The sequence below is a fragment of the Borostomias antarcticus genome (assembly GCF_949987555.1).
Source record: "Borostomias antarcticus genome assembly, chromosome: 18".
In the NCBI taxonomy this organism is placed as follows: Eukaryota; Metazoa; Chordata; class Actinopteri; order Stomiiformes; family Stomiidae; genus Borostomias; species Borostomias antarcticus.
The window spans coordinates 11,599,548-11,620,265 of NC_140251.1; the positions used below are offsets into that span (position 1 = coordinate 11,599,548).

A 20,718-nucleotide genomic window follows, 5' to 3' on the forward strand; every position below is an offset into this window, starting at 1 on the left:
AATGAATGCGGAGTGCATGGAGACGCTTTGAGGCCCGTAATATAGGACGGTTATGCCTCGCTACCCCTTATTATAGCTCCATGCTCGCCAGTCATGAAAGAGATTGTGGCCTGAGGCTCCAGTCCGTCCAATTCCCTATTCGAGTTCGCGTCACTGGATCCCCCCCCGCATCATGCTCATGCAGACTGCGCATGCGTACTTCCACCTCCAGTAGCGAGCAGAGCTCAATCGCGCGCAGGGACCCACCTCCTCTATAGGCTCACCCCCTGGGACAATTCATGTACGTACAGCTGTTATTATTTACATTCAGTATTTTATTCATATGCACATAATATCGTCGTTTTAAGACGTGCCACTATATCGTTGATTCGGTTACTTGTAGGGTTAGAGGGACTCGTATTGTCGATTTGATGCGGGTTTGTTTTATTCGCGTGATGTTTGCTGTTCGTCCGCCTGTTTGATGGTCAAAGCTGAGCTGTCAACCCCGCTGATGTTGACCTGCGACGGTCTAACTGACGTGCATGTCTGGGATATACTGCCTCCTTCCTCATACTAGCTTGTTTCCCGTAACTGCCTTCTAGATAGGCTACGTGTCCTGCCTGTGTTTATTCAACCCTAGTATTTCCTGAAAATAAATGTCAAGTGTTCAGCTGCAATGTAGCCGGGGTTAACAGTTCTTATAAGTATTTCTCCGCATCGTCAAGTCATGTCAAGCAATAATCCACTTCAGGTGACAATCCAGGTTAGATACATCTTCACAGTTGGGGATAAGCGAGCTGGACAATTATTCTAGCCATCTGTCGTGGAGAAATTTGAGAGGAGCACCGCAGTTGAGCTCAAAGCAGCACAAGTGATAGGCTACGTTTGCTACAATGCCTCTATTCAAGCTTAAAATGGAATAGCACTCCACTTGCAGGTTGTGGTTGGAATATCGTAGTGGTCTGTGGTTTAGTTTGGCAGGAACTCTCTGGAATCCGTTTCTGGTTTTTATCCGAGGCTGCACATGGAGACAAACTTCCTCCTATTTTGTCTTATGGTTATTTCCTTTCTGATCTGTATACTATATTATTGTTGTTAGGTCCAACTGCACAACATCAACTGCAGAAATAGCCTGCTGTAAGCTTATCTTTGTTATCCTGAAATTGGCGTGTCCTTTGAATGTCCTTTTAGAGGCATTGGCAGCAAACCGTTAGTGTGTCTAATTTGAGCTGAATTGCAAATGCTCCTTAAATTCCTCCATGACAGATTGTTAGAACACTTTGTCCAGCTCCCTGACAACTGTGAGGATGTATCTAACAACGACACCCCGGAACTGTCCACATGAAAAGGATTGCTTGCTAAACATGACAAGTAAATGCAGAATAAAACAATTGGGTCGTCAAGGTATTCATATTCAGAAGTCTATTTGTGGGAAAAGAAAGAAAACTGTCATGCATTGGATCTTCAAAGTGGATACCACTGTTTTGATACACAGCCTTGGATTATGTGCAAATGTCCTCTTCACCTTTCCTAAAGGACTGTTCAGAAACTCTCATGCATTCTCTTTCTTGTGGCATTGCTGGAGGTGTTGTTCCCTCTGGTTCTCAGTCTATCTCTGTCTAGCTGTCATGGAGTCACTCACACAAATACATACACTCACAAACACACAGTTCTGTCTCTATACACACACACACACACATACACTCACAAACACACAGTTCTGTCTCTCTACACACACACACACACACACACATACATGCACACCTCAGACACACATACACATCTCTCTCACACACAAACACATAGTTCTGTCTCAAACAGACCCCCCCCCCCCACACACACACACAGTTCTCTCTCAGTGAACTAGTTGTGGTCATGTGAGGTGAAAGTGTAACATTCTCTTATATCTGTGTCAGACGTGCATTGCAGAGCAGGATTCCACACTTCTTTAATCTGTCATCGGCCTCTTCTGCCTGTCCCTCCAGGAGTGTCATGTGAAGTTATGCAGTCCAGTTTGGCCAGTGGGAGAGACTGACACACACACACACACGCACAAACACATTTTGGAAATGATTGGAGCAGCTCCCAGTCTTCAGGGTTAAGAGTTAACAGGGCAAGGTGCTCTGAGCAGGCAGAGATATCTCCTGCTCGGCCTAGGAGGAGTAGGAGGAGTAGGAAACATGCCAGTGATCAGGAAAGGAGGGCACTTCCCATGCAGCTCAATCATTAGAAACTAAAGAGACAATGTAGTATGGCCTTCACAACAGATCTGATACACTCAGACAGTATTGAGGAACTGGTACTGTACGTATGTCTGTAGAGCAGTGCACTGTCCCTGTCTCTCCATACATGCAGAGATATAAAACCGTTCCATATCTATGTCACTGTGTTTCATTTCCTAACCCATAAGCAACCTCAACCAGGGTTGACTGCACTTTGGGCCATACTGTGTGGTTAGAGCATCACACCAGTGACCGCCACTTGACGAGGTAAATGGACTGCATTTACACAGTGCTAACCTGCTCATTGGGAGCAATTTGGGGTTTAGTGTCTTGCCCGAGGACACTTCGACATGTGGAGAGAGGAGTTGCCGGGTTTTGAACCGCCGACCCTGCGGTCATTGGACAACCCACTCTACCTCCTGAGCCACAGCCGCCCTAAGGGAGATGGGATCTTAACTGGTGTCTGTCTGGAGAGCAGCTGGCTTAGTTCCCATCAACCATTGCATACTGTTGTGCCCTTGAGCAAGGCAGTTAACCCCAAAGCTAGCTCATAACATCCAGGGGCACCGGTAATACCGGCTGACCCTGTGCTCAACCGATGGTCAACTATAAAGGATGCTCGGAGAGCATATACCTCCTCCCATGACTACATGCCGTCAGTATGTACAATGACTTTAGGGTACCGATACTTAGATGCGACAAATGTCCAAAATAATGGTGCATCACCGTTGCAGTTTATGTGGGTTCAGCTCTGTGCCCCCCCCCCCCCCCCTCGGTTCGGAGCTTGCAGGGGGCAGTTCGGTGCACTCCAGGCTCTCCCCCCGCACCCCCCAGTCCAAACCTCTGTGTCTAGCTCCCCCACACATGGAGCTGGCTTCGCTCAAAGTTTTGTTTTAAGTTGTGGATCCGGCCCGTGATTCGGATCTGCTCCAAAATGTATTGGGTTCTAAGTTGGCCCATGATACACCCACCGAGTTTCATGAAAATCAGTAGCTGAATCCCAAATCGCGCACTTAGGCGAAAGTGCAGAGCACTCGCGGCCTTGTGGCCTTACATGCGCGTTCCCGCCAATTCCACAAGGGCTCAGGGTAGTCCCAAAACGGAATTGCTAGGTCCACAAGTGCGCCACTGCCGGCATTTTGCGCACTTTAACCGCACTTACCGAAAGTCCGCAATTTCGCAAAATACCCACAGTCCACCGCGTCTCATGTGACACGGTGCTTGAGTGCATCCGAGTCATGATCCGAGTGCATCACACATAAATGATGACATTTGCCGATAACACGACATTTATCTTGAAATCCACATGCTGCAAACATATCCCACCCAACATACTTTTTAAATTATTATTAAATTAAAACAGACGTCAATTTGCAGAGCCGAGCGGAGCTGAGGAGCGCGTCAGAGCAGCCTCTGCGTGGAGGGACGTGGCAGCCAATGAAAACGAAGTGGGAGGGGCATTGAGCTAAACTGGCTTGGGAATCGTTGGCACGCAGCTGGAAGTGCTGTCCCATTTAATTCATGGCCCTGTACCCTCTGGCCCTTCCAGCTGACGTCAATTAAGTGCTCAGGCCGCAAGTGCGAGGGGCCGCAAGGGTGGTTTGCGCACTCAGATTGGGATTGAGCTAGTCTGTTAGTTTTTGTGTAATCCTGTTGACAAACCAACCAGCCAACACACGCCACCAAAAACAATACATTAAAAGACAGAAGGTAAAGATAGAAGTGCAGAAGACCACTTTCCTCTTATTAATACCTTATTACAGAACAAACAAACCCCCTACTGGGAGAGAGTAGCTTACTGATAAACACATGTGACCATAAACGGATTGGGTCTGGTTCTTCAGCTGGCATCACCACCACCAGCAGAGTGGGCCTGGTCTGGGAGACAGCGTCCTTTGTTAGATTAGATGAACTCTTTAATCATGATGCTGTTGTTCCTGTTGTTGGGTTTGCGCTTGAGAGATTGGTTTTTCCTTCTAAACGGTCTAGATTGATATACAAGGTCCATGTATGGGGGAGGAGGACTTGGTGTGTGACTTTCTATTCTCCCTCTCTCTCTCTCTCTCTCTCTCTCCCTTTCTCTCTCTCTCCCTCCCTCTCTCCCTCTCTCCCTCTCTCTCTCTCTCCCTCTCTCGCTCTCTATCTCTGTTTTTTCTCTCTCTCTTTTTGTGCGTGGCTGTAAGCCAGCGCACCTAGGATACCGTTTGTGCGGTTATCACTCCCTCCCTCCATTACTCCGGACAATGTTGGCCTGCATTTCTCTCTTGGCACCACAAGAGGCAGTAGTCCCAGCACACCAGAATCAAGAAGCACACCAAAATCAACCTGCCGATCTCCACTGCACAAGTAGAGTAGTGGTGAGAGCATTGGGCTCCCACCCTGGAGACTGGGGTTCAAGACCCGGTGGGGATGACTTTATGGGACTATACCCCCCAAACCTCCACATGTTCATCCTTTCACTCCAACCTCTACCCCTTGCCTTATAGGTAGGGCTGGGTATAATTTCAAAAATTACGATACCAGTACCAATACCAGTACTCTTAAAGTGATACCAATACCAATTGAATACTTCAATCGATACTTTGAATTTATTTTTTGCATTTTTTCCATTCCATAACCATCATGTGAATGGAAGCATTCAGTTGTGTAAAATGCCATCAATCCTCCCACATTCAAATAATTTTTACAAGAATACATTTTGAAAGTGTTTAAAAGAGTATCAAACTGCATTTATTACAATATAACTACTGACAGTGACTACACATTTTTCAGTCATCCGTGACCTTGCAGCTAATGTGAACGGTGTGTCAAGGCTGCTGCTGGGGGTGGCAACATCAGCAGTAGCGGTTGTGGTGGTAGTAGGCCTAGGGGGGTCTTAACATTAAGCATAACATTAGTTAATAACGTTAGCCTAAACACATTTCGCTGCTACAGAAGTTAAAACTACCACTAAGTAACCAATGCACTAAGCAATGCATTACAGTAGGGTTGCTAATGCTAGCTAGCTAGCTAGCTAGGTAATGGGGGAAATCCGTGTTTTTATGCATTTATTTTTACCATACGCCATAGGCGTGTAGTATAACCATACCTTTGAGCATTTTGGTGGCATTACCTCAGCGTGCTAAACTGTGTCAACAACTCGCAGTTGCAGCATGAGTTGCAGTCGATTTCACCAGACGGATTGTAGCTGTCTGCCATAATGGGACAATCATGCGTTGCATTAAATTGAAGAACGCTTGTGGTGATTGGACCATTTTACAACGTCTTTTTTTCCTAGATCTCAATACAAAAAGGATCGAATGAAGTACTGGTTTGACTGAAGACGTTTCGATGCTACTTGGTAACAGTTTGTTTCGATCCAGTAAAGGTATCGAGTACCGATACCCAGCCCTAACCCCAACCCACACTAGGGACTGGAAGAAGGACACCAAAACTAGGGATGCACCGATGCATCGGCCTTGGCCTTGTTGACTGCCATCGGCCCATCGGCAAATAAAATGACATTCACCGATGGTAGTGGCCGATAATGTCGGCTAATGACGGCTTTTTTTGTTGCAAAACGTAGCCTACCCAGCTGCAGATTCGGAGAAGATCCGTGACGTAACGCCGCAAACGCACGTGTAGTTTGCTTTCAAATTAAAGTGAAATAAAAATCGGCATTTTGGAACCAAACACTTCATTTCTTTGTTTCCCTGGCACAAAAGGATTTTGCAATCGGTGCATCCCTAACCAAAACCCACCCGCCGATCTCCACTGCACAAGTAGAGTAGTGGTGAGAGCATTGGTGGGGATGTTTGCTTTATGCTTTATGTTATCATCAGTATAACTGCTTTAGCCACTGACCACTACCATTAATGTTATGGAAGCTGCTATTAGTTGTTGTGAGCTCATGAGCTAACTGGCTATCCCGCTCTTATTGTGCTGGTTTAGCATTGGAAGCATTCGAACTGATGTGTCCAGGCGACAAGACCTATCTTAATTTATCAGACATTATGTCATGTCATTTCAATTCACAGCTATTTCAGTGGCATGACTAGCTTCCGTCCTACCAGTCCTGAACAGAAACAAGCCAGCCTCGCACATAAGCCAGGCTGGGCCTGGCCTGGTTTCTCTCGCCCTCTATGATGATGGTACTTCTCCTCTGCGTACAGCATCCCCCCGAGGGAAAGTGTGTGTGTGTGTGGGGGGGGGGGGGATTGGGAAGGGAGGCTGGGGTGCACGGGGTGGTCTGCGGCTGGTGTGTGTTTTTAATGCGTGTGTGTGTGTGTGTGTGTGTGTGTGTGTGTGTGTGTGTGTGTGTGTGTGTGTGCGCGTGTGTGTGCACTCTCCTGAGCAGGGAAGCAGAAATACTGCAGCCTGTGCACTCTCTGGTGATCAAGTACTGGGATTTACTGAACACGACTGAAGGGTTCCCCCGCAGTGTGTGCGCGTGTGTGCGCGTGTGTGCGTGTGTGTTGGTGACTCAGAGCAAAGGGGGCGGGGGATTTGGGGATGCAGTACTCCAGCCAATGGTGTCACTGTCTGGCTGGCATGTGACTGTGCAGCAGCGGGGAGCACAACAGCTGGCTGTGCCGCCGCCCCCCCGCCCCTCTCTCAGCTCGGCGCAGACCATGTGACCTCGCCGTGGGAAACAGACCTGCGGAGGGTGATGTCACTGTGGACAGTCTGTGAAGGGCATGCTGATAAGAGCTATTTCTGGCCCCTAAATACATGTACATGATGTTCAGTTTCCGCTAAATTAATCTGTTAAGGATGATGCATGGAACATTGAAATACTGTAAGGGTGTGCGGGTGTGTGTGTGTGTGTGTGTGTGTGTGTGTGTGTGTGTGTGTGTGTGTGTTAGTTAGAGAGTGCTTGACAAAAAAAAATCTTATTGATGATTTTTCATTAGTTCTTCATTAATGTGTGTTCTTCAGCAATGTGTGTTTGAGTCTGTGTTTGTGTCTGTTTCTGTCTGTGTCGGTGGCTGTGTGTGTGTGTGTCTGTCTGTGTGTGAGTCTGTGTGTCTGTGTGAGTCTGTGTCTGTGTGAGTCTGTGTGTCTGTGTCTGTCTGTGTGTGAGTCTGTGTGTCTGTGTCTGTCTGTGTGTGAGTCTGTGTGTCTTGTGGCTTCAAGCTGGGTCACGCTCACCATAATAACGATAACAGTTCTCCAGTCTCCATGCCAGGCCTATCTCCAGGACCCAGACATAGGCCTTCAGGCTAGGCTAGACTGGCATAATAGCTATTTTTGTGTGGGCAAAAATATTATTTGAAAGTGTTTTTGTTGTTTTTTGTTTTGGTTTCTTGCAATGAATAACCCTATCTCCTCTCCTCTCCTCTCCTCTCCTCTCCTCTCCTCTCCTCTCCTCTCCTCTCCTCTCCTCTCCTCTCCTCTCCTCTCCTCTCCTCTCCTCTCCTCTCCTCTCCTCTCCTCACAGGTGCAGTGTGCCCTTAGCCACTGAGTCGACGTTATAACAGCGCCACCTAGTGGGTGGGAGAGTCTGCACCACCTCTACTGCCCCCCCCCCCCCCCAGTCCACCATGGAGGGTGTGGCGGTGGACAACCTCATAGACTTCGACCTTCCCTCCTATTCGGAGGGCACAGCGCCCCCTGCTGGTGGCGACCCTCCCAACAGCATGCAGCTTCGCAGGGACGTCTTCTCAAGCGAGCACCTGGTCCCGGAGTCGGCCTCCTCCTTGGGCCAGCCGGCCCCCCTGCTCCCCGAGCCCATGGCTCCCATGGCCCCGGCGGCCCCCACGGTCTCCCCCCACCGTCACGGGGTAGGGGAGGGGGCCAACGACAGCGACGCCACCGAGTCGGCGGACAGCGAGAACGACATGGACCCGCCCTCCCAGCGGTGGGAGTCGAGACGGTCGTCCTCCTCGTCCAGTCACAGCACAGAGGAGGGCGGGGCTGAGGCGGCAGAGAGGCGGGACTTCATGAAGGCCTACGTGGAGCAGGTGTTTCATGGAAAGTAAGTGCGCGTGTTATCGCTCTCTCTCTCTCTCTCTCTCTCTCTCTCTCCACCCTCCATCCCTCTCTCCCCTGCCCTGAGGTACCCCAGTCTCAACCCCCCCCCCCTCCCCTGTGTGTTTCCAGAGAGGACTTTGACCAGGAGGAGAAGGCTCGCTTCGGAGAACTGTGCAGCGGAGAGAACGGCAAGGGCAGAGAGTGGTTCGCTAAATACGTTAGCGCACAGGTAAAGCACCATGGACACCATAACCATACTGAAACACACAGCTAGCAATAAACACGCTAAAGCATGAGCAGTGCCTCTCTCTGCTCTGTTGTTTATGGTCAGTTATCTACACAGGCCCTGGATTGGATTGGATTGGATTGGAAATGTTTATTTCAGTGTCATGCACCCCGGACAGGCCTGTACAGGATCTGTATTTGAATTATGATTTGGAGTATTATGAGTGGCTAAGTAAACTCATGCACACACACACACACACACACACACACACACATCTGTCTCTTTGCAGCGTTGCAACTCCAAGTGTGTGAGCGAGGCCACCTTCTATAGACTGGTTCAGTCTTTTGCAGTGGTGCTGTTTGAGTAAGTCTTATCCTCATCAACTGTTACACAATTAGAGAATTACCTTATGTACACATAATGCATTTGAAGGTCTGCGTGTGAGGGCTAGTGTGTGTGTGTGCGTGTGCGTGTGTGTGTGTGTGTGTGTGTGTGTGCGCGCGCACGCACGCGCGCGTGTGTGTACCCACGCACGTGCATGTGCGTTCTTGTGTGTGTGTGTGTGTGTGTGTGTGTGTGTGTGTGTGTGTCTGTCTGTGTGGATGTGGATGGTGGGCAAATATTTGTGTCTGTCTTGATAGGCTTCAGTCTTAAAGGGAAATGTTCTGCCTAAAAGGGATAGTTCCAGTTCCATTCAGCCGCTCTCCCTCTCTCTCTGTCCAAGGTGTTACCAGATGGATGACTACAGCCCAGCAAAGAACCTGATGACCATGTGCTTCACCTACTACCACATCGGTAAGGCCTGTCTGCATGGCAGTCCTACCTGCTCCCAAACCCCCTGTTGGGGGGTGAAGCTTGCTAGGGCACCAAATGTGCTAGGACCGGCACTGTGGACTGTAGCTTGTAATGTACAGTACTCACAGTCACCTCCTACGTTTACAGTCAGCTCGTCACTGTCCCTAACCTGAGCTAACCCTAAACCGCTGCATGTCACAGGGCAGGCCAAGGGCCCCGCCCACAGATGCATTACATTACAGTCATTTAGCAGACGCTTTTATCCAAAGCGACACAAGCAACACAAGAGGCTCTTGCCACACAGCTACTGAGTGTTTTGTAACCCAGGCTGCCGATGTGTGTAAAGAGTGAACATTCCTGTATTATTACTGGCTTCAAGGCTCTGTTAACGAAATCAATCAGTCATCATACAATTATAGCTGATAGATCTTATATTCCTCACTTGAAATCACCCCTTGTTATTGTCTACGATTTCACTTTACAGTGTAGGATTACACATTTAACTGATGTAAATGTGCTTGGCCAGTAAAGGTGATTCTGATTCGGAAATGTCCCCTTCTCCCGTCTCCCAGGTAAGTCCCAGCTGTCTCCTACAGAGCTGCTGGACCGTGGTCCCCCCGTCAGCCTGGACTCCTACCTGGACAAGGCCAACTCCTGGTTGACCGGGAAGAGGGGAGCAGCGGAGCGCCTGCTCAAGACCACCTCCGCCAAGACTGACGTCAAGGGCTTCTTCGGGGGACTGGAGAGCAAGCTGAGGGGCCCTGCTGCTCGGAAGAACGAGTGAGAGATTACTCCTTCTCCTCTTCCTCCTCCTCCTCCTCCATCTCCTCTTCCTCCTCCTCCTCTTCCTCCTCCTCCTCCATCTCCTCTTCCTCCTCTTCCTCCTCCTCCATCTCCTCTTCCTTCTCCTCCTCTTCTTTCTCCACTTCCTTCTCCTCCATCTCACACCTTTTCCCTAATATATAGCACTCTTTCTGTCTGCTAACTCTGGTCAGATAACATGTTCCTCAAAACATTGTTACTATATGTCCAGTTAATTCACACATTATGTTTTAATACAGAGAGGGGGAGGGCCCTGTGGAGGCAAAGTCCAGACCACCAGGTATGTACTCCTAGTCCAGACCACCTGGTATGTACTCCTAGTCCAGACCACCTGGTATGTACTCCTAGTCCAGACCACCAGGTATGTACTCCTAGTCCAGACCACCAGGTATGTACTCCTAGTCCAGACCACCTGGTATGTACTCCTAGTCCAGACCACCTGGTATGTACTCCTAGTCCAGACCACCTGGTATGTACTCCTAGTCCAGACCACCAGGTATGTACTCCTAGTCCAGACCACCTGGTATGTACTCCTAGTCCAGACCACCAGGTATGTACTCCTAGTCCAGACCACCAGGTATGTACTCCTAGCCCAGACCACCAGGTATGTACTCCTAGTCCAGACCACCTGGTATGTACTCCTAGCCCAGACCACCTGGTATGTACTCCTAGTCCAGACCACCAGGTATGTACTCCTAGTCCAGACCACCAGGTACTGTGCTGTTATCTTTTTCTCATCTACTGTTTTATTCTGTTGTGCTGCAGTGTCTCCTCCTGCAGAGGCTGTTGAGGAGAAGAAAGAAGAGAAGATCTATCTGTACACACACCTGAGACAGCAGCCCATCTGGTTAGTCTGTCTGCCTGTACACACACCTGAAACAGCAGCCTGATATACTCTGACCCCTACTGAGTTCTACTCCAGGTTCTATTGAGTTCTACTCAGACCTACTCCCGTTTCTGCTGACTTCTACCGAGTCCTACACAGGGTTCTACTGAGTTCTCTACTGATCGCTCCCCGTCTCTGACAGGCACACGCTGCGGTTCTGGAACGCGGCGTTCTTTGACGCCGTCCACTGTGAGAGGAAGAAGAGGTCACCGACTACCCGGTGAGACGCTGGCGGAGAGGGGGGGGGGGGGGGTGAGGGGATGGACAGAGAGAGGACAGGGGGACGGTCGAGAAAGAACCAGGGTGTTTGGGGAGGGGGGAGAGCATGTGCCTGATATTCAGTGAGCTGAGAGTGTTATTAACTCTGCAGTATAACATTGAGTGATGATTAACATGGATGATGATTAACACCTCGTTTATACTCGTACAACTAGCCTGTATGTGATCACCCGCAAATTAGAAGTGCCATTCTTTGTTGTGTGTGTGTGTGTGTGTGTGCGCGCGGGTGTGTGTGTTCGTGTACCGTCTGTCTGTGTGAGTGTGTGTTTACGTCTGTGTTGCTCTGTGTTTTTGTCTATGTATATATGACAAGGGAGTGTGATATCGTCTATATTTCCACAAATAGTCTCTCAATGATACGGTCTGTGGATCTTCTGCAGAATCAGGCCTCTTCTCCTCCAGCAGTCCTGTCCTCTGTCTCTGTGTGGTTTCTCTATCTGTCCCCTGTCTCTGCTTGGTCTCTCTGTCCCCTGTCTCTGTGTGGTCTCTGTCTGTCCTCTGTCTCTGTCTGTCCTCTGTCTCTGTCTGTCCTCTGTCTCTGTGTGGGCTCTCTGTCTGTCCTCTGTCTTTGTCTGTCCTCTGTCTCTGTCTGTCCTCTGTCTCTGTCTGTCCTCTGTCTCTGTCAGTCCTCTGTCTCTGTTTGTCCTCTGTCTCTGTGTGGTCTCTCTGTCTGTCCTCTGTCTCTGTCTGTCCTCTGTCTCTGTCTGTCCTCTGTCTCTGTCAGTCCTCTGTCTCTGTTTGTCCTCTGTCTCTGTGTGGTCTCTCTGTCTGTCCTCTGTCTCTGTCTGTCCTCTGTCTGTCCTCTGTCTCTGTCTGTCCTCTGTCTCTGTCAGTCCTCTGTGTGGGCTCTCTGTCTGTCCTCTGTCTCTGTCTGTCCTCTGTCTCTGTGTGGTCTCTGTCTGCCCTCTGTCTCTGTCTGTCCGCTGTCTCTGTGTGGTCTCTGTCTGTCCTCTGTCTCTGTGTGGTCTCTGTCTGTCCTCTGTCTCTGTGTGGTCTCTGTCTGTCCTCTGTCTCTGTGTGGTCTCTGTCTGCCCTCTGTCTCTGTCTGTCCTCTGTCTCTGTGTGGTCTCTCTCTCAGTCCTCTGTCTCTGTGTGGTCTCTGTCTGTCCTCTGTCTCTGTGTGGTCTCTCTGTCTGTCCTCTGTCTCTGTCTGTCCTCTGTCTCTGTCTGTCCTCTGTCTCTGTCAGTCCTCTGTGTGGTCTCTGTCTGTCCTCTGTCTCTGTGTGGTCTCTGTCTGTCCTCTGTCTCTGTGTGGTCTCTCTGTCTGTCCTCTGTCTCTGTCTGTCCTCTGTCTCTGTCTGTCCTCTGTCTCTGTGTGGTCTCTCTGTCTGTCTGTCCTCTGTCTCTGTGTGGTCTTTGTCTGTCCTCTGTCTCTGTGTGGTCTCTGTCTCTTTGTGGTCTCTTTAACCTCTTTGTCTCCTTGTGCCGTGCTGCCGGGAAGGGCGACGGAGGAGGACGAGAAAGACGAGAGGTCTGTCCTTCTTTCAGCCGCTGCTCCACACTGACAGACGGGGAGGAAAGAGAGAGAGATACACATACTGGAGAAAAAGAGAATAAGAGAGAAAGGAAGGATCAAGGATGGAGTGAAAAGGAGAGAAAGCAGCATAATGCAGTCGGGGGAGCAGATGGGCGCTCAGCATTGTGACTTGAAGTGTGAAGAGTTTGAGGAGGTGGAAATGGCCTTAGGCTCGATCAGCAGTCTGTAGAAATCAGCTGCTGTGTTTCAGAATAGTATCCATGGAGCCTGGCTAGGGCAGGACCAACTCAGCTGAATCACATGGGATGCAGCATGTACATTACACAAGCCTAGATTACACACTGCCTGGCTTCCTACCACAGCAGCTTCAGAAGCCGGGAATGCACCAGAAAGGCATGAATGTACTGTATCACTAATTACTCATTGGTTGGATGGTTACTTCCTGTATGGTTACTTTTGTTGTTGTTGTGGTTGTTGTTGTTGATAATGATGATATTGTTTTTGAAAGGATACCCCTCCATTTCTTTGCTATTACTAAGTATAGTTTATGAGCGATGGCTGAACCGTACATTTAGTTTGTTGTGATCATTGCATGTTGCACATTACTTATTTGAAGCACGGCCGTGGTTCCAGATCCACTTGTGCTGTTTCTTCTGACAGTAATCGTTCTATATTGTTATTCCATACGTGTGTGTGCATGTGGAGTGAGGTCATCCTTGCTACTCGCACCGTAGTACGGTACAGTCAGCACAGTACACGTCCTGTATGGTATGACCACAGCCGGAGGTGGCTGAAGAGTGAAGCTTGCTGTACACAGACAGACAAGGCTGGCCTTCTAAGCTAGCTCCCTCCTTCTCCATCTCCCTCTGTCTCTCTCGCTTTCTCGCCCACTCCCCTCCCCCCTCTCTCTCCCCCCTCTCCCTCTCTCACGGCATGTAGGCGTCCGTCTCCTCCGTGTTATGTTGCATGTCTCGAATTTGCTGTTGCACGCACCACTACCGGCAGGACCAGGGTATCCTTATCCCTCAACCAGCTTTGTGATGAAAATGGAGCCGTGTGTTTATTATCTATTCATCTCTGCTTTTGTGTTTTGTTTCAATGTTCATGTTTTTCACCACGTGCCAAATACTGGGATTCATCTGTCCTTGTGCAGAGGGTCCACTGTGTACCATGTCATGTTCAGTATGCGCCTCTGTCTGTGTGCATGAGTGTGTGGCTGGTTCTGTGTTGCTGGTCTGGTCTGTTGTGGCTCTACCTGTCTGGTCAGTTGTCCAGTCTCCTTAGGGTGACATGGTAGCATCCATGCTATGACTACTGTATTTGACACAAACCTCTATCTCAGAAATTCCTTTTATGTGTATGTTTGCCTTGCCTGACACATTCAACTATAGTCTGTTCTAACTCTAAAGATGAGATGTGGAGTTTTCTCTGTCTAAAGACCACACAGTATCACTTTACATTACAGCTGGGTAATAATAGGGTAATACTAGGGTAATACCATGGGAATTAGTATTCGTTACATTACATTACAGTCATTTAGCAGACACTTTTATTCAAAGCAACTAACAATAATTGCATTTAACATAGGAAAAACCAATGTACTAGGACTTGCCAGAACTCACAAGTGCATCTCCTTTCTAAAACAAGTGACTAAGAGCATGATCTAGTGCTGAAGGCAAAGTCCAAGAATAGCAATCTAAAATACAATAGGTGCTTGAGAGGGATGATTCTTGTAGTACTTCTTGAAGAGATGAGTTTTGAGCCTGTGATGAAAGATGGGCAATGACACACACACCCCGAGGTACTGTAGCAGAGCGTAGCGGTCGGGAGGGGGTGTAGGGTTTAACCATGGCCTGGAGGTAGGAGGGGGCTGTTCCTTTCATTGCCCTGTAGGCTAGCGCCAAAGTTTTAAACTGGATGCGAGCCTCTACAGGGAGCCAGTGTAGGGAACGGAGAAGGGAAGTTGTGTGGGAGAACTTAGGGTGTTTGAACACCAGACGAGCAGCAGCTTTCTGGACAAGTTCCAGAGGTTTAATGGTTGACGCCGGCGCCAGATCACCAGGTACTGTGCTGGGGGGGAGTTGCAGTACCTGGACCCAGATGTGGTAGTTTCTATGTAATATCATGGATTCAGCTGGAAAATGCAACATGACCTGTTTCTATTTAATTCTATGGTTATATCCTTCCTATTCTGAGTACCCAGAAGCTCTCTCTACGGAAAGAACTTCTGGGAACAAGCTATGATATTTGTGGGCACCTATGAGAATCCGGTTGGATTTTCAACCGGATGCTGATTGACCTGTGCAGATAGTGGGCCATGCGGAGAGGCTGATTTGGGATCTGAATATCATAGCTTGTTCCCAGAGGTTATTGCCGTAGTAAGAGCTTCTGGGTACTCAGTATAAGAAGGATATAATCATAGAATTAAATAGAAACGGGTCATGTTGCATTTTCCAGCTGAATCCATGATATTACATAGAAACTACCACATCTGGGTCCAGGTAGCAAACTACAAGCTTAGTTGGAATTTTAGAGAGGATAATAACCATTGAATTAAACAGAAACTGACAACGTTGCATTTCCCAGCTCTGATTCAACTTTATTACATCTACCATCACCAAACTACCATCTCTGTTTCCATTTCACAAATCATGGGTTTAAATAGGATGTTAGGGAGGGATTGAGGGGTAACTACACAGTTAACTACTACTAGTAATTACTGGGATTTGTTGGTAATTCCCTAGTAATAATGTAGATATTAACTTGTATTACCCTGGTAACTACACAGGTAACTATTACTAATAACTAATGGTAATTGCCATGGTATTACCCTGTTATTATCCAGCTGCAATGGGAAGTGGTACCAACCAGATCCTAGATCATCACTGTTTGACCTTGACCTTTTGACCAACATGTGTTCAACGTGTGTTTAACGTGTGTTCAACGTGTGTTCAACGTGTCAGCCTTTTTGTTCAACGTGTGTTTAACGTGTCAGCCTGTTACCTTTGAATGAAATCATTTTCTTTCCATTTTTACATCTCAGCCCAATATGATTTGTGTGATTGGTTGTTCTGGTGCATCCTGGGTAGAAGGTCAGAGTGAACCCTTCTTGACCCTTGACCTCTGCATGCTCTTTACCTCCCCTAGAGAGAAGTGGTGCCACATGACCCAGGAAGAAAAGGAGGACACCTCTAGGTTTGATGAGAACATCACCTTCGGCCAGCTGGGGTACTCACCTGACATACACACACACACACACACACACACACACACATTTACCTGACAAACACACACACTCACCTAAGACACACACAACCACCAGACACACACACACACTCACCTGACAAACACAGACCTTCACCTGACACATACACCTGACACACACAAATTTACTTAACACAAACACACACACACACACACACACACACACACACACACATTCACCTGACACACACACACACATTCACCTGACACACACACTCACCTGACAAGCGCACACAGACGATCAACAGACACCCACACTCACCTGACAAACACACACATACTCACACATTCAAAACCCTTAGGTCTTCTTCAATCCATGTTCTCCAACGTTCCAAGCTCCCATGCTCAGAGAAGTACACACAGACTCATATCAGATTATTTAGTAGAATTAAGTACAATAAGTATGGTTTTGTTAGCTCATAGCTCCCTGGCCTTACTAGGAGGCTTTGGGGTTTGGGCCCAACAGATTTCATTGAGAACTCAGGCCACCTGTATTTTATTCTGTATTATAAACAGACCAGTGTTTCACCTAAACATGGTATCTTCCCTACGTTTCAAGGTGACAGTAACCCCCCACGGTCTCCCTCAGAGTACAAGCTTGCTTGCCACTTTTGAATCAGAGAGGTGTGCACTGAGAAGCACACATGGATATCCAGTCGGTTTGACTCCCCAGCAAGAGATCCACGTCTCATTAGATAGTTCAGTGTAAATGGAAAGAAAGTGTGCATTCCACCATCTGAGGTGAAACACCGCAATGGAGATAGGCCCTGTGTGTGTTCAGTTAGTGTGCGTTCAGTTTGCGTGTGTGCATACAGTCAGCTGGGCTTCTCTCTGTGTGTTCTTAGGACCTTCACTCATAACATGCTGGCCTTCGGACTGAGTAAGAAACTCTGCAATGACTTCCTGAAGAAGCAGGCAATCATCGGGAACCTTAATGAAGGTAGCCTAATAGGTTCAAGTTTTCAGGTGATTGGTTATGAATACATGGACCAGTATGGATATGTGAACCAGTGTGAATACAGGTAGGAGTATGAATCCTCACTGTTCTATCACAGGAGCCAACTGGTTCTAACTGGTTTGCTTTGACTGAATACTGATGTGTGTGTGTGTGTGTGTGTCCCAATTCAGAACAGAACAAACTCCTGAGTGACCACATAGAGAAGATGGCCGCCGAGTGAGCGCTGACAGACGGCCGTGGTTCCCATGACGATCAGCATCAACCCAGCAACAGTCTACGTCCAAACTCTCAGTCCCCTGGACCAAACACAGCAGATCTTTTGGCTAGCCAGTGTATCAGAGACACACAGCACTATTACTAGAATAATTAATCACCCATTACTCCAGCAAGGTCCCCATAACCTGTATCAGTAAAGCCACAGTTCAACAACATCAACAGGCTTCGTCATCAGACTATTGTGACATAGTTACAGTAAGACCCACCTTTCAGTATTACCACTTCTTCTACATCGTACAGTAACAGTGGGTGTTCTCTCTTTCCTGTCTCTGTGCTTGACCACCTAACCTGGCACCCGCCACCTGCGACACACAAACACACACACACTCCTGCACTGCTATGCAGATGGACATAGCGTTGTGTCATACCGACGCGTGTCTTCATCGCATGTTACAGTTATACTATATCGGGCCATTTCAAAGAGCATACTAAGTGTCATAATATGTCATATATATTTTCAGCGTTCGTTGGGTAGTGGTTTATGTATACCATCTGCATATCTCAGGATCAGATATGCTTATACTCTATATAGCAATGATATCCGGGGTATACAGAAGTACATGGGGTAGATGCACTTCTTTTTGGTGGACACACGGTGTAAGCACTTAATAACCTAAGCTGTTGTAAAGTTTCCCAGTACCGCGTGTCGTTGTTCTACTCACTAGCACTACAGTCGTCATGCTGCCTGCCATCCCGGTGTCCAGAGAGCTTCTACCCCTCCTCTCTCACATCCTGTGTTTAGAATGTTTTATTTGATCCTGTATCCATCTACCCCGGTAAACCCTGCTTCATTTAGTTGAAGGGAGAACCTGTGATGATTTCTATCGATGATTTCTATCGTTTGCAATAGTCACCTTTTGATGACCTTTGGAGGCCTTCAAGCCCCTCCCTTTCCTGTCCAAAGTGCCTTGTATGTACCTGAGTGGATCTCTCTCCTTGTCTGCATCTACTGGCAGTCGTCGCTATGGTAACAGTACACTTAACTACCAGAGTAAATATACATTATGTCATATCAATATTGCAATGTCAAGATTCAGAGAATCAATTCACCGTCTCTGAGGTCATATACTTGTCCTGCTTGGGAAGGACATTCAATGTCCTGGTTGTGTTCTGTGATGCTCTGTAGACATGGTAGCTAGGCTACATCTGTTGGATTAGATCGGAGTCAGGCCAAACTAGTAAAAGGTCTGTGCGTATGGTCTGTATAGTATGTTAGCTAGTTAGAGGCTTCTGCATGGTGTCATCTGCTCCTATGATAGTGTTGTAGCTGCTCCCTATACTGCCATCTACCTGTCCTATCTACACCATCTGTGCTATGTTTATGCATGCTTGTTAGTGGCATGTTGAGCAGCATTGTGCTAAAGGGCGCATGGAGCCATGATTGAACATGAAGGGGTCGTTGTCCTGATAGCACAACTACATCCGTCCACCAGGTGGCGGTGTGGTTCAGAGCTGGAAACCATCTACTGAATGAATGACTATATAATAGTTTCAGAGAGTAGACGTAAACGGATCGATCTCTGCAGAAATGGACAGAATCTTTTGATATAAGAAGGATTTTTATTGTGCTGTTCGCTGCTGTGTTTGACAACTGTCAGGTTTCTAGTGAAGAAAGATATATTACAAGTTTATTATATTGTGTAAGTCTATTGTGTGCATCACTTGATTTTGTATTTCTATTATGGTTATAAATTAGGTTTTTTTTCCACACTTGTTTCATCATGATTGAAAAACTGATCATTTAATCCTGTTCTGTCTGTCATATCTGCTGTTAAATCACTGTTTTCATGTGACTCTATGATTATGTGACTGTACTGTGGTGCTCTGCTGACAAGCTATTCAATCATGACAACACTGAACTACCCTCATATCATTTATCCCCTAGGAGTGGTTCATCAAAGTGCTTGATTGAGACGTCAGTGTCTAAATGTGCAATACCTTCCACTGTCTAATCTCTACAGTGATCGTATGTAGTAGAATTATGATGCCTTGTGGTCTTCTTCCCAAGGCCTCTGCCTAGTGTGTGAGCTCTCTCTCTCTCTCTCTCTCTCTCTTTCTCAAACACTCTCTCCACCTTTCCTGTGTCTGTCTATCTCTCTCTCTCATGTACCACAGGCTGCTAAGCCTGTCCCATAACTGCCTGCCGGCCATCACACCCGTCACACCCGTCACCCACTCGTCTCTGACCCGCCCTTCTGGGATCTATTTACACTAGTTAATCCCAAATACTATTTGCTGCATGTGTGAAAATGTCCTGTAAATTTCTTGTTGACATTATTTAACGCTGTGTTTGCATGAATATATGATGATGATGAAATATGTCTCTGATAATATATAAATATTTAATTTTTTAATGTGTACACTGTCTAAGTGTGTGTATTTATACCAGAGAGATGATCTGAGTTGCTGTGTGTGTGCGTGTGTGTGCTCATGCATGCGTGTGTGTCTGTGTTTGGGCGAGAAGGTTTGTGTATGTGTTACGACTACGAGAGAGTGTTAGCGTGTGTTGCTGAGAGAGACTTTTAGTGTGTGTGTGTGTGTGTGTGTGTGTGTGTTTGTGTGTGTGTGTGTGTGTGTGTGAGCCTGGTGGTGCTGAGTGGGACCATGTAGTAGCACAATGTGAGAGTGTGTGAGACCCCTGGCCCACCCTGCCAAATGGCTGCCATTCCTGGAGCTGGATATAAACAAACAGTGGTCATGCTGGCTGCTCCCTGATTGGACACCATGTAATGAGCTGTGAAAGGCCAGCCAGTAGTGTCACACAATGAAGGCTTAGCTCCAGCTAATTAATACCAGACCTGCCAGTCACACACACTAAAAATGGCCTCGCTACGAGAGAGAGCTGTGACTGCCAGTGTTGTAGTCGAGTCACTAAATCTCAAGTCCAAGTCGAGTTCCCAGTGTTTGAATCCAAGGCAAAGTTCTGTTTAGAACTCTTCTTTTCTGTGTAGAGCAATTCAAACTAGAAAAGGTCACTCAGAGTGCATACCTCCTCCTCTGATGCATGTTGCACAGTTCAATCACTTCAGTGATAAGCAATATTGGTACTTCTCATGGGAATTATTGAAGTTCAACTATCACTGCCTCTGCAGGAAAAGCCCACACCAGTACGTACAGTATGGGTAAATACTTTCCATTGTAAAATTTAACATGCATATCGTCAGTGTTGCTGAATGGTAGTGGCTAGTTCCCATCAACGCAGAGACCAGTCAAACCCTAACCTTAAACCAACCTATACCTAAGCCTAACCTTAACCCTAAACCTAACGTTAACCTAACCCTAAACTTAACCCTAGCCTTACCCTAAACGGCCTCTGCATTTATGGGAACTAGCCTTTTCCGTTGTTGAATGGCAGTGGATCCGGCTTTTCTAGTTTTCAACTGCTCTGAACTACTCTGCAGAAAGCGCAAGATCTTGATTGTAGATGGGAGTCATACAGTCACTGCTACTCCAACAACATGTGACATGTATGCACCATTACTAAATGCATTAAAGATCTTGTATCCTATCAAATCAATAAATTCAGTGTGCATCCATTAAACTCATTTTGTCTCAGTTGTCCCGCTCCTGAGCCAAAGTCCA

General features: G+C 47.5%; 1 protein-coding gene across 1 annotated transcript; it reads left to right on the forward strand.

The window, feature by feature from the left end:
- The first annotated feature begins 229 nt into the window (after positions 1-229).
- Positions 230-19,494, forward strand: kiaa0513 (KIAA0513). Its single transcript, XM_084452681.1, has 12 exons — positions 230-280; positions 7,621-8,157; positions 8,283-8,382; positions 8,669-8,742; positions 9,104-9,174; positions 9,747-9,954; positions 10,236-10,276; positions 10,762-10,843; positions 11,025-11,102; positions 15,786-15,866; positions 16,748-16,842; positions 17,031-19,494. Exons 2-12 carry the CDS (start codon positions 7,724-7,726, stop codon positions 17,078-17,080), a joined length of 1,314 nt encoding a protein of 437 aa, XP_084308807.1. The 5' UTR covers positions 230-280; positions 7,621-7,723; the 3' UTR covers positions 17,081-19,494.
- Positions 19,495-20,718: the final 1,224 nt, after the last annotated feature.